Source organism: Heterodontus francisci, chromosome 12, assembly GCF_036365525.1.
Source record: "Heterodontus francisci isolate sHetFra1 chromosome 12, sHetFra1.hap1, whole genome shotgun sequence".
Lineage (NCBI taxonomy): Eukaryota > Metazoa > Chordata > Chondrichthyes > Heterodontiformes > Heterodontidae > Heterodontus > Heterodontus francisci.
Window position 1 is genome coordinate 36,536,016 of NC_090382.1, and position 15,736 is coordinate 36,551,751.

A 15,736-nucleotide genomic window follows, 5' to 3' on the forward strand; every position below is an offset into this window, starting at 1 on the left:
GGGCTTTTTTCCACAAGATCTGAAAAAGTTAAGGGGTGACTAGTTCAAGGTATCCAAGATTATGAAGGGTAATGACAAGGACAATAATGATAGTTTGCTCAAAAATACATGTTTGATTGGTAGCTCTTTGAATTTTACAATGATTTAAATTCTGTTGATTTCAGTCAGCATTTTGAAGCTATTTATCAGCTTGACTTTTTCAAATTATTGTGTCTATATATACTCCTCAAAGACAAAGTCTGTGTAGAACCTCCAAATAGAGTTATTTAAGCCAGACAACCTCTATACTTGGTGAGAAAATATAAAACAGCCATTTGGTAAGACAATTACTTGTTTCCTGGTTTATCATAGCTGTATCTTCAAGAGCGAGATAGACAGATTTTTGGATTCTAAGGATAAGGGGATAGTGCAGAAAGGTGAGTTGGGAGTAGAAGATCAGCCATGATCTTATTGAATGGCAGAGCAGGCTCAAAGGGCTGAATGGCCTACTTCTGTTCCTATTTCTCGTGTTCTTATTGTGACAAATTTTTACTTTGAGGATGTAATAATTACTATAAGATATATATTGTGTTACTGCTACTATATGTTTCTCCAACAAATTTACAACCAATTACTCCCACTCCACTTCTCTTTCCCCATAGCTCTCCAAAAATGTATCAGACTCCCTGGAGGAAGAGACAGACAGGCAAGAAAATCAGGAGAAGGGAAAAAAATCCAAGTGTGGTCTGTACAAATGAGGACATTCTTGAAAAACTGAATTTTCAGAAACTGTTTATTTTCATACAACAGCAATTAGCATTTCACAAAATTTGTGCTTTTGAAAATGGTACTTGAAAAGCAATTGGTGATAGTTAACACTGCTAGTCACATAATATCAGCTTCAGCAGACTATACCTAGCAGCTGTGAGTGGAATTAATATACAATAAGGTTAATTTAGAAAATAATACATTCAAATTATTACAATTAAAAGTAGTAAACACAGACTGAAATTAAAACTTAGCAATTTTTTGTCTTTTTTATTTACTTGAAGCATAATTGTCATACTGGAGAGCATCACGCCAAGTGAAATCAGTCTGCAGGAGAATGGTCTGGGTCTGTGTCGGTGTCATTGTCGCAATAGGTAATATCGATTTCTGAAAACAGAGGAAATAGCAAGGTGTTGCCATGGTTACACTGCAGTCATGTAAACAGTTTATTTATAAAATTCAAGCACTTAAATGAGGTTTGATGAGTTGATCTAGGATATGATGCACATAGACCCAAGTCTTAGATGGACACGGATTGATTGAGGGGATAACTGAGACAGAGCATACACAAGGCTGAATTTAGTCAGCCCGTTGCAGGTCCCAGTGGCGGACCTGGAAATGGAGCTGTCACCACTTGGCATGTGAGCAGCTGGCCCACCGCGATCACATGATGGGCAGCCAATTATAATAATGGAGCTGCAGGGCCCTGTCAGTCACACGGCGGGAGCGGGATGTGAGACACCGAATCCATCATCAGATAACTCTGGATCATGTGCTGGTGCCATATTTAAAGCCTGCCAGCCCTGCTTGCATTGCTACCCTGGACAGGTTTGCTGCTTGCTGTTCACTACAGAGACCGGTCTTGCAGTGACTCAGGACCCACCCCCCAGAGAAGGACGCCACAGGATAACACAGGCCAGACACAGGGGGCCCCACGGTTTAGCGATGCCTCCCTCGAGATTTTCCTCCAGGCTGCAGGGGCAAGGCTGAGGTCCTTTTCCTCAGCAATGGCAAGAAGAGGTCCTCCCACCTGACCAAACAACCTGAACGGAGATCGTTGAGGTTAGCAGCCGTGGGTCACTCTCCCACCCCCTTGGACGTAGACACAGTGCTGCAAGAGGGTCAACAAACTCCTTTGTTCTGCCAAGGTGACTGCTCCCTACCATTCTCCTTTTTAGGGATTGCATTTAGCATCTCGACCACAGGCCACCTTCTTTCACAGCTCACCCTCATTAACTCCAGTGAGAGTGGACGGAAGGCTAAGGTATATAGGAAACCCAGCAGGAAACGAGGGGCTGCCACTAGCAGAACTGTCATGTTGATCTTTCCGTGAAGTATGACTATCTGCCTCTTTCCATGTGTAGGACAAGAGGGCCATAACAGCAGGGAGACATTGGGGATTGGCTGAAGCATCCCAGATCTTTGGCCTCTCTTGACAGCTGAGGAGGAAGCATTTGAATTAGCAGGGACCCAGGGTGGCCGCTCAGTCGCAGTTGGTGAGACTGGAGTCTCTGTGCAAGAGAGTGAGAATTGTCCTCCATCGACATACAGTTCACTTCTGGATACCCACAGCACACATGGTTGGCATGACGAGATCTGCACAGCCTAACCCACACGTTTGTGTTCTCTCACGGAGCTCAGTGTCAGCAGGAGACTCCAGCAGGAAGGGCACATAATGAGTGGACGATGGCGGAATCCATCCATACCATGAAGGCTGTCATGTCTCAGGCATGTGAATGTTTGGCTTCCTCCATTGAGAGATTGGCAACCCTACACACTATCACCTTGGCCATGAACTCAATGCAGCAGTACTTGCAAGGCAAGAGAACGACAAGGCCCATGGAGTCTTACTATTTTCATCTATTGCAGGTCACACACTACCAATGGTTTCCCATTCTTCCCTTTTCATATCTTACTTCCTAATTCATATTCTTATGCTCAAAATTCTACCACAACATATACCATTACTTTCACCCCTTGTCCATTGTGCATCCCACTACTTCAATGTTACATCCTTTCCCCTTTCCAATAAAAGTCACAATAAAATCTCCTAATTATTAGAAGTCCTTTTACTCAACCAATAATAATGTGCTGTCTCTTGTGGATACCAGACATTTCAGCTTGGCTAGAAGCTCAGACATGGGCAGTGCATCAGCAAGCAATTTTGCAGACTCCTTTCATTCCTAAATACTGACTTTAGACAGTCAGTAAATAAATCAGTCCCACCCTCTGTTTTAGTTTTCCTTCTGTCAGGAGGTGCTTCACTTCTACTTTGCATCTCCCATGACAAGAAACAGTGATTTACGGTGACCAGTAGTCAAATTCAGTTTTGATTATACCAAAGATAACGTGAGTGTTCGGGATAGAAATGCAATACTGTACCAATGTGCCTCCTGGCTTGCTGTAGTCATGTGACCTTTACCATGAGGCATCCATGACAGTCAGTTTCATTAAAGACAGAGTCCACACCAGACTGGTGACCTGTGAGCTCGTAACATGGTGTCAGAGTGGGCTGGGATTGAGTGTTGAAGAGCTGTTTACAAGCACAGCTACAGAACTAAGGCCACAGGAATGGTCAGAACTGCTAAAAGCCAAAGGAAGCCACAGAAAAGGAACAAAGAAACGGCTGAAAGCACAGAGTAAGACAATGGCTGCAAATTTTCCTCTGCCTGCGCCGGTAGAAATGAAAGTTGATATGAAGCAAAACTGGCAGTTTTTCCACTCGCAATGGCAAAATTACGAAATTGCGACAGATTTAATTAACAAACCAGAGCGGCAACGAGTAGCTACACTTTTATCAATGTTGGGGAGAGACTGTTACAAAGTGTATTCCAAAAAAAACGGACAGCAGAAATTTTGAAAGCCTTGAAGGCACGCTTTGAACCCTAAGTTAATGTAACCTATGAACGGTATGTGTTCAATATTAGGGCCCAAGGTGAAAAAGAGTCCATTGATCAATATGTGATGCATTAACGCAGCTCGCAGAATCCTGTGAATTTGCACAACTAAAAGGTGATGTAATTAAAGACAAGATTGTGTTAGGCACAAGATATCCCGCAGTGAGAGCACGTCTACTGACAGAAGACAAACTTACTCTCAGGAAAGTGATTGGTATGTGCAGAAGTGCTGAGGTTGTAAACCATATTCATGGCAGAACAGACCAGACCTTGCATTATGCTGATAAACATTCCAGGCCGAAAGGGCAGAAAGATCACAGACAAAGGGCAGGATGCAAATACTACGGAGGAAATCACACACAGGAAAAGACTGCATGTCCAATGTGGGGAGAGCAGTGTTCTCACTGCAAGAAGCTGAATCATTCTGCACACAAGTGTTTGGCTAGAAGGAAGCAAAAAAATCAGGTACGAATGGCCACTGGAGAGATGTCAGCTGAAGATTCTGATGAATCACTATATACCATACAACAAGTTGGTTCAGTCAGGTCGCTAGGTGATAAATGGTTTGTGATAGTTGGAATGATGACTGCAGAAGGAGAATATCAAGACAACATAAAGTGCCAGATAGACACCGGTGCGTCATGCAGCATCATGAATTTCACAGACCTGTGCAAAGTGGCTCAACATGCCGATCCAAAAACAAAGCCTTCGACAGTAAGGTCGAGGCTATAGGATAGCACCACACTAGTGCCAAAAGGACAAGCTACTCTGAGAGCCCAATGTTATGGCAAGAACGAAGATCTGGAGTTCCAGATCATAGACGGCAAGCTAAAGCTACTCATCTCAGCTGAAGCAAGTCTAAATCTTGGACTGGTAATGCTCAAAGTGCAAAAAGAGATTTGTAACATGTTGCAGCGCATTAAACCACTGACCGCGGAACAGATCCTAGAGGAGTACAATGATGTATTTACAGATTTAGGATGTCTTCCTGGAGAATATCATCGTGAAGTAGATGAGAGAGTAAGACCAATTCAGCATCTGCTGAGGAAAGTTCCAGCTGCCCTCAAGGCCAGGCTGAAAGACAAGATAGAAGAGCTGGAAAAGAAGGGAGTATTGAAGAAAGTGACAACCCCTACAGAATGGATTAGCAACATGGTAGCAATGAAACAACCTAGAAAGCTGAGAGTAAGCATCAACCCAAAAGATCTAAATAAAGCTCTGAAGAGATCTCACTACCTCATGCCAACCATCGAAGGAATTTTGAAAAGCAAAAATCCTCACAACCCTAGATGCGAAGGATTGTTACTGGCAAGTGAAGCTGGACGAAAGCAGCAGCTTTCTAACCACATTCCGGACACCGTTCAGGAGATACAGATGGTTGCACATGGCGTTTGGCATTTCCACGGCTCCAGAAGAGTATCAACGCAGACTGCATAAGATAGTTAGTGATCTTCCCGGAGTGGAATCTATAGTGGATGATCTGCTAGTTTATAGATGCAGAGACACAATGGAAGAAGCCATTGCTGACCATGATCAAAATCTAGTGTGAAAAAATCTACTGCTGGACAGAGCTCACCAGATGAACCTGAAACTGAACAAGAAAAAACTGCAGTTAAAGATGCCCGAAGTCAAGTACAGAGGTCATGTACTGACAGCAAAAGGTCTTTGCCCAGATCACAAAAAGTTGAGAGCAGTAGCAGCGATGCGGTGACCAACAGATGTAAAAGCAGTGCAACAATTTGTTGGATTCATCAACTATTTAACAAATTTCTTGCCCAATTTGTTGTTGGAGTGTGAACCATTACACCAACTCACTGCCAAGGACATGCAGTGGTATTGGGGCACAGAACAAGAAGCAGCATTCACTAAAATCAAGCAACTTGACTGCAGCGCCAGTGCTGAAATACTATGACATAACAGATGAAGTTACCCTGCAGTGTGACACCAGCAAGACAGGACTTGGAGCAACCCTAATGCAACAAGAACAACCGGTTGCATTTGGATCCAGGGCGTTAACCCAAATGGAACGTGGCTATGCTCAGATTCAGAAAGAGTGCCTGGCCATTGTCGTTGCTTGTGAACATTTTCATCAATAGCTACTTGGAAGAGACAAAGTGACAGTCGAGTCCGACCACAAGCTATTCCAAAGCATTTTCCTCAAGCTGCTACTATCTGCTCCAAAGTGTCCGCAAAGGACGTTTACAGAGATATCATCTGGATGTGACATACAAGCAAGGGAAACAGATGTACACGGCTGACATGCTGATGAGAGCTGCACTCCCTATCGAGAAAGTAGAAGATGCTACGACAGACTGTGAAATCTTCCAGATCCAATGTGAAGCTGCAGCTCGACATGCTCCGGAAGTCATCAACTCAGCAGAGACATTGAATCTGACAGATAAGTGCCTTGCTCAAATCAAGCCAACTGCCCAAAAAGATGCAACTCTCCAAGTGTTGTAAGAAGTAGTGATGAAAGGATGGCCTGACAGCATTAAGGACACTCCTGTGGTCACAAGAGCATATTGGGCATAAAGAGATGAATTTACAGCCCAAGATGGCATCTTGTACAAAGGAAATTGAGTCATTATCCCTTAGGAGTTGAGAGGAGATGCTGAAGCGCGTCCATGCAAGCCATCAAGGAATTGAGTTGAGTCTGAGGAAGGCAAAAGAAGTGCTCTACTGGCCAAACATGAGCAATGAAATCAAGGACCATATCAGCCAGTGCGGTGCGTGTAACGAGTACCAACTAAGCAAACTAAAGAGCCGCTGATGATACATGACATCCCAGACAGACCTTGGATGAAGCATGGAGTAAACCTCTTCACTCTCACAGGAACTGATTATCTTGTCACTGTAGACCACTATTCTGACTACTGGGAGGTAGACCAGCTGACTTCAAGACTACTGGTGAGATTGTAGAACGCCTGAAAGCACACTTCAGTCGTTACGGCATTCCAGACATTGTGATGACCGATAATGACCCTCAGATCATGAGTCAAGAATTCAGCCGCTTCATAAAGGATTGGGAAATTGAACACCATACATCTCTGCACTATCCCCAGTCAAATGGAAAGACTGAGGTGGCAGTGAAAATCACCAAAAGAATCATAAAGAAATCGAGCAAATCTGGCACAGATACATACAAGAGAATCCTCAACTGGAGAAACACACCTACTGAAGGCATGAAAAGTAGTCCGGTACAAAGACTAATGTCATGCCGCACCCAAGCTACTCTTCCAATAGCAAAAAAGCTACCGAAACCAGAGGCAGTAATAGGCGTGAGTGACAAAATCAAGGTGAAATGGCAGAAAGTCAAATTTTACTTTGACAAAACTGCCAAACCATTGCCAGAAATGAGCATTGGAGAGCCAGTCAGGATACAAACCTTCAATGCTCTCAACAAGAGTCAGCCCAAATGGCAACTTGAGATCTGTGTAGAGCAGTTGTCACCTCGATTGTATGCGGTGTAAGTGAACGACCAGATATACCGTTGCAATCGCAGACATTTACGCACAACTGAAGCTGTTTCGTCAAAGCAGACAGCCAGTCAGGAAGATGAAAACTCACGAACTGCACAGAACACAGGACAACCATCAGTCCCAGAGGTCCACAGCACAGTCACACAACGGAAATGGAACAACAACAGTTATTGCGGCAAAAAGTGACAAGGGAACGACACTCGCCGGAGAAGGAAAATCAACCAGATGAGCAAGCAACAACAATGCGCATGCCCACCATTAAGAGACTAACACGATTTAATGACTATGTGTGCAATGCATGTGCAGAGACTGACAAGAATGATGAACTACTAATGAGAACAGTTGTGTGTATAGTGGGAAACTTGGCCAACTCGCAGTGTAAATGATGATGCATGCACATTTTTGTTTTGTTTTTTTCATATGAAAAGGGGGGTGTTTGGGAGAGAAATGCAGTACTGTATTAATATGCCTCCTAGCTTTCCATAGTCATGTGACCTCTACCATGAGGCACTCTGACTGGGGGCAGCCATGACAGTCATTTTCATTAAAGACAGAGTCCACACCAGACTGGTGTCCTGTGAGCTCGTAACAGTGAGGGCATCACAGGTGCAAACTTGTAGGAGTTCACAGTAAATTCCGCCATGCATATCTTGTTTATCTCTGTCACGATCCTGTGTTTTTTTTCTCCTCGGGAAATATTGCGGTGAGCCTTTATGGCTGTAAAAGATCGGTACTTCTTTAAGGCAACAAGCTCCAGAGACTGTAAGCCAAAATGCATTCTGGTTGCCAGGCAACAACCATACAGGACTTCAATGTATCCATTTTGACTTTGAAACTGGCTAACAGAGATACACAGTTGACAGACATATCCAGCACACGAAGGAAATAGGAGAGCTCTCTCTAAGTCCATTTAGACCCTGGCTAGTTTCTCTCTCAAGCTTCTAAATAGCTTCAAGCCAAATTAATTCCTTAAAGAAGTAACAAATTATTTATCTGCTGTATTCATCATTGGAAAAAAGAGTTTAATACTACAACTGCTGAACTGAACTGTTGAACCCCTATCTCTGGAAGGACCCTTTTCTCATCGGACCTTGGAAGACTGCAAGTGAACTTGGACTGTGTTGAATTAGAAGACCATTCATCGGAAGCATAATTTGCAAAGACTTTAGTGTTTCTTCCATTTTTTCAGACAGCTAATTAAAAACCAAACTACTGTTAATTTGAGGATATGAATGCAAATATGGGAGTTAGAGTTTTTTTAAGTACAAGTTATAAGGTCTTTAAGTATTGGTTTACCTTAGTAGTGTTTAAGATTTTAGTTTTTTTTAATAAATAGTTAATTTTTGATATTGAAAGATACCTGGTTTGATTCGCCTCATTCGGGGATTACTAGATTGTTTCAATTCGGCTGCTGCTTTCTTTGATTTGGAAAGCTTAAAGAAATATGATACGATCTGTGGAGCGACGGGATTGAATTGACAGTGCGTTGCTCCCACTGCAATCAGAATCATATATTTTGATTGGGGGCTTTGTTCTGAGCGTTTGTAACAATCTCAAACAGCTTGTCTAAAAATAGCACACAGAACAATGTAATATGAGTGTGGCAAATGTTCATACCTAAATTTTGCTGATCAGAAATTATACTTTACTGTATCATTTCTTCACTAGCTGTAGCTAGGGTTACCTTACTGTAGTGTGACCGTATGCTTGGTAAAAAAAAACTATATACATTTCTACACAATCAAAAGAGGATTTAGGGCTCCTTGAGTTTAAATCATTAACAGCTAGCTCCTGGGTGAAAAAAATAATTTAAAATGCTGGACTTCATCACAAGAGGTGCAGGATATAAAAGCAAGGAAGTGCTATGCTATTGTTGATGGCACTGATGAAACCTCATTTCAAAACTGCCTTCAGTTTTGACTACCTTAGAAAGAGTATCCTGGAATGAAGAAATGGCTGTGAGGAGAAGTTGGGTAATTTGACTGAAGGTGGTTCAGGGATAATCTGATTGAAGTGTTCAAAACAGTCAGAGAACACTCTTTTGAGGAGGAGAATATAGAACAAGGGAAGTATAATCTTAAAATTAGAACTAAATCAGTTAAAAATGACTTCAGGGAACAACTTCTTCACAAAGAGTTATAAGAATGTGCAATAGACTACCCGATCAGATTTTAAAAGGGAGACCATTACTTGGAAAGTAATTGCTTTACAGGATTTCAGAAAGTATGATGAATTGGAGTTAAAAAGATTAAGAGCTGCAATGGCTAACAAAATGAAATTTAATCTGGAGCAGTCTCAACCCAGTTCCTAGTGGGCATGGGTCTATGGGCAGTTCTACAAATAATCTAAAACTAGATGGACTTTGAGGGAATTGAGGTAAGCAATGTGTCCTTCTGAGTTGGGGTTTTGGGTGTACTGCTGGGGTGTTCTTTTTTAAAAACATATTACTTGACCCCTGAATGCTCAGTGAGGTAACTAAGAGGGAGTATTTCTCTGAACCTGTGCTACACCTGTCCTGGGAATGCTCAACAGTGCTCACTTATTCCATCACTCAGGTGATTAACAATTAACATTCATACAGTGCCTTTAACATAGAAAAGAATACCCCAAGCCTTCAAAGAGGTATAAGGAAAAAAATGAACACTAGGGTAAACAACAACTTACATTTTTGAATAGTCTTTAACATTGTAAAACATCCCAAGGTGCTTCACAGGAGTGTTATCAAACAAATTTTGACACCGAGCCATATAAAGATATATTAGGATATATAAGCAAAATCTTGGTCAAACAGATAGGTTTTATGGAGCATCTTGAAGGAGGAGATGTAGTGAGGTGCAAAGGTTTAGGGAGGGAATTCCAGACCTTAGGCCCTAGGCAGCTGAAACCATGGCTGCTAATGGTTGAGCGATTAACATCGGGGTGTTCAAGAGGGCAGAATTGGAGGGCAGAGATCTTGGAAGGTTGTAGGGCTGGAGGAGGTTACAGACTTAGGGAGGGGCAAGGCCATGGAATTTGACAAGGATGAGAATTTTAAAATTGAGGTGTTACCATATTTGGAGCTACTGTAGGTCAGAGCAGAGGGTTGATAGGTGAACAGGTATTAGAATACAGAATGCAGAGTTTTGTTTGGATGAGCTCATGTTTACGGAAGGCTGGGGTCGGCAATGCGTCCGTACATGGACACCAGTGTCTGTGGTACAAGTTATTGGGGTCCGTGACTGGTAATTTCAAGGACAAGAAATTTCCCATTGGCTTCTTCTTCCAGACCAGTCCGACTTTAAAAAATTGCAAGTGTCCGTTTCACAGCTGACAGGTGCTGAGTGAGGGAACAGCAGTTTCTGAACTTTGGACAGATTCGGGATTTTCCGGCGGGTTCTGATTATTTTTTAAAAACTTGCTGAAAAACCCTGAATCTGTCCGAGGTTCAGAAACTGCTGTTCCTGCTCTCAGCAATGGTCAGAGAGAGGGGGAGAGAGAGAGTGGGGCGAGAGAGAGGGGAGAGAGAGGGATGGACAGAGGGAGAAGAGAGAGGGAGGAGAGAATGGGGGAGGAGGGGGGAGGAAGGGGGAGAGAGAGTGGAGAGAGAGAGAGGGATGGACAGAGGGAGGAGAGAGAAGGAGGAGAGGGAGGAGGGAGAAAGGGGAAGGGAGAGAGGGGGGAGGGAGAGAATGGGGGAGGAAGGGGGGAGAGAGAGTGGAGTGAGAGAGAGAGGGGAGAGGGAGGGATGGGCACAGAGGGAGGAGAGAGAGAAGGGAGAGAGATGGACACATAGAGGGGATAGGGATTGACGCAGAGAGGGAGAGCGAGAGGGGAGGGAAAGAGATAAAGATCACTCCTGACAGTTGGATATCTTTCCGGATTCTCCGCATCGCTACATCAAGTGTGCAGACAGACATTGACTACTTGTGCAAACAAAAACAATGCCAAGTATCTCACTAAATAGGAAGAAATGCATTTTAAATCAGACTGTGTTTTGATGGCATTAGATTGGCTATACACTTTACATACAGAATAATTGCAACCATGTCCGTGGCTGAGTCAATAATTTTGTCAAATGTCCATGGTGCAATATGTTGATGCCTATCCCTGATGGAAGGTGGAAGATGGGAAGTTGGCCAGGAGAGCATTGGAATGGTCAAGTCTAGAGGTAACAAAGGCATGGATGAGAGGTTCAGCAGCCAATGAACTGAGCCAAGAGCAGAATTGGGCAATGTTACGGAGATGGAAGCAGATGGTTTTGGTGAAGGTGCCAATATGTGGTCAGAAGCTCGTCTCAGGGCCAAATACGACGCCAAAGTTGCAAATGATCTGGTTCAACCAGACATTTTCCAGGGAAAGGAATAGAGTTGGTGGCTAGGGAACAGAGTTGGTGGCTAGGAAACAGAGTTTGTGTCGGGGACGGAAGAAAATAGCTTTAGTTTTCCCACTGTTTAGTTGGAGGAAATTTTTGCTCATCCAGTACTGGATGTTGGAGAGAGAAGTGGTGGTGAGGTAGACCAAAGTGCTGTCAGTGTACACATGGAATCTGTTGTATTTTCAGATGATGTTACTGAGGGGCAGCATGCAGATGAGCAATAGGAGGGGGCCAAGGAAAAATCCTTGGCGAGACTCCAGAGATGATGGTGTGGGAGTGGAAAGAGAAGCCATTGCAGATGATTCTCTTGGTAAGACTGGGTAGAATGGAATGGAACCAAGTGAGTGATGTCGCAACCAGTTCGGCGATGGAGCAGTGGTGTTGGAGGAGGATGGTGTGGACAACTGTGTCAGAGGCTGCAGACAAGTTGAGAGGATAAGGAGGGAAAATTTATCACATTCATAATGCATAGGATGTTAGTTGTGACTTTGATGGGGCCAATTCAGTGCTATGGCAGGAGTGACAACCTGATCGGAGGGATTCAAACATGCAGTTTTCAGGAAAGCTGGGCATGGATTTGGGAGACAACATCACATTAAAGGACTTTGGAGAGGGAAAGGAGGTCGGAGATGGAGGGTGATCAAAAACATGGCTAAAAATATGGGTTTTAAGGAGGGCTATAAAGGGGGAAGAAGGAAGAGGAGGTTTGCGGGGGGGGCGGGGGGGTGGGTGGTGGTGAAGTTCAGAGCTCGGGGCTGAGGCAGCAGAAGGTGATAGCGGGGGTGGCGGAGATTGAAAAAGAAGCCACAGTCAAAAGAACAATTTTCAAGAGATGGGTCTTGGGGCTAGAGGAGGTTACAGAGATGGGTGGAGGGTGTGAGGTGATGAAGGAATTTAAACACAACAATAAGAATTTTAAATTTGAGGTATTGGGGAGACCAGGAGTCAATCATGGATGGGTGGCCGGGACTTGGTGTTTGATAGAATCAGGCAGCATAATTTTGAATGAGTTAGTTTATGAAGGGTAGATGATGGGAGGCCAGGTAGGATGAGAGATAGTGCACCATTGTCACAGGCAAAAATAATATAATTCGTAGCCTTTGTCAGGGCCATTTCAGTGCTCTGGCAGTGGGGGAAATTTCATTGGAGAGATTCAAACAGGGAGTTGTGGGAAAAATGGGCATGAATTTGGGAGACATAACACCTTCAGGGACTTGAGAGGATAAAGAGCTTGGAAGTGGAACAAAGGGGTCATGATGAGGGTTTTTTGAGAAGGGGTGAGTCAGTTTTGAAAGGAAGGGAGAGAGAAAATATGAGGACAGGGAACCATTTGCAATGCCAGCTAGCATGTGGGATTGGAGTTGCATGATCAGTAGTTTAGTGGGAATGGGGTCAAAGGAGCAGGGGGTGGGTCTCTTGGACAAAATGAGCTTGTAGAGAGCATGAGGGAAGATGAAAGAGAAGCTAGTGAAAGATGTAGGTTCAGGACAAGCACTTCCCAGGAGACAAGAAATCAATTAGGTTGTTTATACTTTAGAAAAATACAGAAATTTAGCTCAGCAGAACAGCTCTTCCCCTACTTTATATTTTAGTGGCTCAGCACACAGCAATTGCTTTCCATCCCTTTTCACACCTTGACCTGGCCCCCCACCCAACTTGTAATCTAAGGATACAATATGCAGTGCATTCTGATTGGAATCTTACAGTACAGGAGGAGACTATTTGATCCAATTAATCCCTAAAGCCCTGCAAATTTTTTCCTTTTCAAGTATTCATCAAATTTATTTTTTGAAAGTTATGATGAAACTGCCTCTACTACCTTCTTTTAGTGCATTCCAAATCATGCGTAAAAACAATCCAACTCAATTCACCTACAGTACTTATGCCAATTGTTTTAAATATGTGTCCTCTGGTTACCTCCAGCGGAATCAGTTTCTCATTATTTACAAGAAATGCTGGAATCACTCAGCAGGTCTGGCAGCATCTGTGGAAAGAGAAGCAGAGTTAACGTTTCAGGTCAGTGACCCTTCTTCGGAACTGAAAGAAGGGTCACTGACCCGAAACGTTAACTCTGCTTCTCTTTCCACAGATGCTGCCAGACCTGCTGAGTGATTCCAGCATTTCTTGTTTTTGTTTCAGATTTCCAGCATCCGCAGTATTTTGCTTTTATTCTCATTATTTACTCTGGGGTAGGACAGAGGGGTGCCTGGAGTGTGGGGGAAGCAGCTGAATGGGTGGGCCTAACCTTAGTGAGAAAAAAATCCATGAATTCCTGGCATTTTTTATTGGAGGTCAGAATAGTGGGGTGGAAGTTCAAGGAATGATTAGGAGTGGAAAAAAGAAGCCAGGGCCATCTTTGCTCTCCAAGTTTATTATAGACTAATAGGTGGTGGAGGGTCAGACCCAACAATAAATCTGGTGATGGATGCTAAACTGGTTGTGCAGCAGATAGGCACAAGTTCACTCCCTTTGGACTCGAGGAAGCAAAGATGCAGAATGACTGGGATGGGAGAGAATAAAGGTTAAGTACAAAAGGTAATTGTAACATTTTTATAATAAAAAAACATACAAAACATGCTAGCACTGAAGAGAATTAGCCAGTTTCTCACCTGGTATTTTATTGGCATTTTCCTCTACATGAGATTGGACTTTAATATATTCCTCCTGTGATTGGTTGAAAAAATCTTGAACCGCCTATAGAATAAAATTAATGAAAATTACAGGATGCAACTCGGCATTAGACTGAACGCAATCTGAAACTGTGTGGCTAAAAGGGGGCAGTGCTCATTTCATCTCAGAACAAAAATTTTACAATTTAAATGTTATTCTCTGTTGTGATTTCTTGCCTTCAAGAGCGCTTTCCTGGAGAAAACAATTGGGTTGGTCATTATTTTAGAAAAATACAAAAATTTAGACCAGCAGCACACCCCCTTTCTCCGACCATATATCCAAGCGACTAAGCGCGGAACCTCTGCTTTCCATTCCCTTTCACCCTCCCCCCACACCACCAACTTGAAATCTAAGGATAAAATAGGCAATGTATTCTGATTAGAATCATACAGCACAGGAGCTGGTTATTAGGCCCATCATGCCTGTACTGGCCTTTTGAAAGAGTGGTCCAATCAATCTCCATAACCTGGCAAATTTTTCCTGTTCGAGTACATATCCAGTTCCCTTTTGAAAGTTGTGACTGATCTACTTCCACCACCCTTTGTTAGTGCATTCCAGATCACGTGTAAAAACAGTTCTCCTCAACTCACCTCCAGCACTTTTGCCAAATATCTTAAATTTGAGTCCTCTGGTTATGGTTTCTCCTTATTTACTCTATCCAAAGCCTTCACAATTTTGAACATCTCTATTAAATTTCCCCTTAACCTTCTCTACACCAAATCCCAGCTTCTCTAGTCTCACCATATAACTGAAGACATTACACCAACAGTGGTTAAACAATTCTCATTAAGATTGCATTAAACGCGTCCTGTGTTGAAGGAGAACGGTGGTCCTGTCAGAGTTTTGGATGGACCGAGAGATTATTTTAAGGGTTTAGAACAATCTATCGGACATTTTGGCAGACTGTATACACAGATCTGTACACTAGGTTAAATCAGGCAAAGGTTTAAGCAAGAGTGATGTTTTATTCAAGCTTAATTATTATAGTATTAGTCAAGGGTGACACTTGCGCACAAAGGTGAGGAATGCCAGCACTGGAAAGACATGCAGTACCAGCATCAGGCACTCACATGTCAGATAAGGCATGCTCACAACCAAAGTAAAGTTTCCTTTACTCTGCATCAACAATGTGTCTGAACTTTGGGATAACATATCCCACTGCACCAGTGTGATATTTTTCTATTTCCTGTACCAGCGACACCTGTAACCTCTCTGACTAATTGCCAGTGTAGTGCTAAATCATACACAGTTATGTGCTGTCAACTCACATCCTGTGGAAACCAGTTTGAATCTTCCCAATTAATTTCAAATAGGACCCTTAGAGTCATCAGCTTTGCTGCAATCAAACAAATAAAAAGGACAGGAAGACTGATTACATGAGGCTCTGCTTTTGATAAGGAAGCTTTCTCAACAGAAATGTGTCTGGGCTATCTGCAACCTGTACTCCTGTTGTGTGAAGCTATACATTATACTTTATGCTAACTCAGTCACTATGGTACATTTTGATTAATATCTGAGAGTTAAAATAAAGGAGTTAAAAGTTGAATTTTATACCTGTTGCTGTAGTTTAATATATGTACGAACATACG

At 43.0% G+C, this 15,736-nt stretch overlaps 1 protein-coding gene across 3 annotated transcripts in view; it reads right to left on the minus strand.

Moving 5' to 3' along the window:
• Positions 1-758: 758 nt before the first annotated feature.
• The window catches only part of LOC137375574 (drebrin-like), a 243,767-nt gene continuing 228,789 nt past the window's right edge, over positions 759-15,736 (minus strand). For 2 of the 3 annotated variants that reach the window (XM_068042929.1, XM_068042931.1), the window contains 2 exons: positions 14,087-14,171; positions 759-1,134 (listed from right to left, as the gene is read on the minus strand). In XM_068042929.1, the coding sequence (XP_067899030.1) occupies positions 1,070-1,134; positions 14,087-14,171 (150 nt within the window). In that variant the 3' untranslated portion in view covers positions 759-1,069. Of the gene's footprint in view, positions 1,135-14,086; positions 14,172-14,191; positions 15,484-15,736 lie in introns of those variants that run through there. The other variant, XM_068042930.1, reaches the window with a different exon arrangement.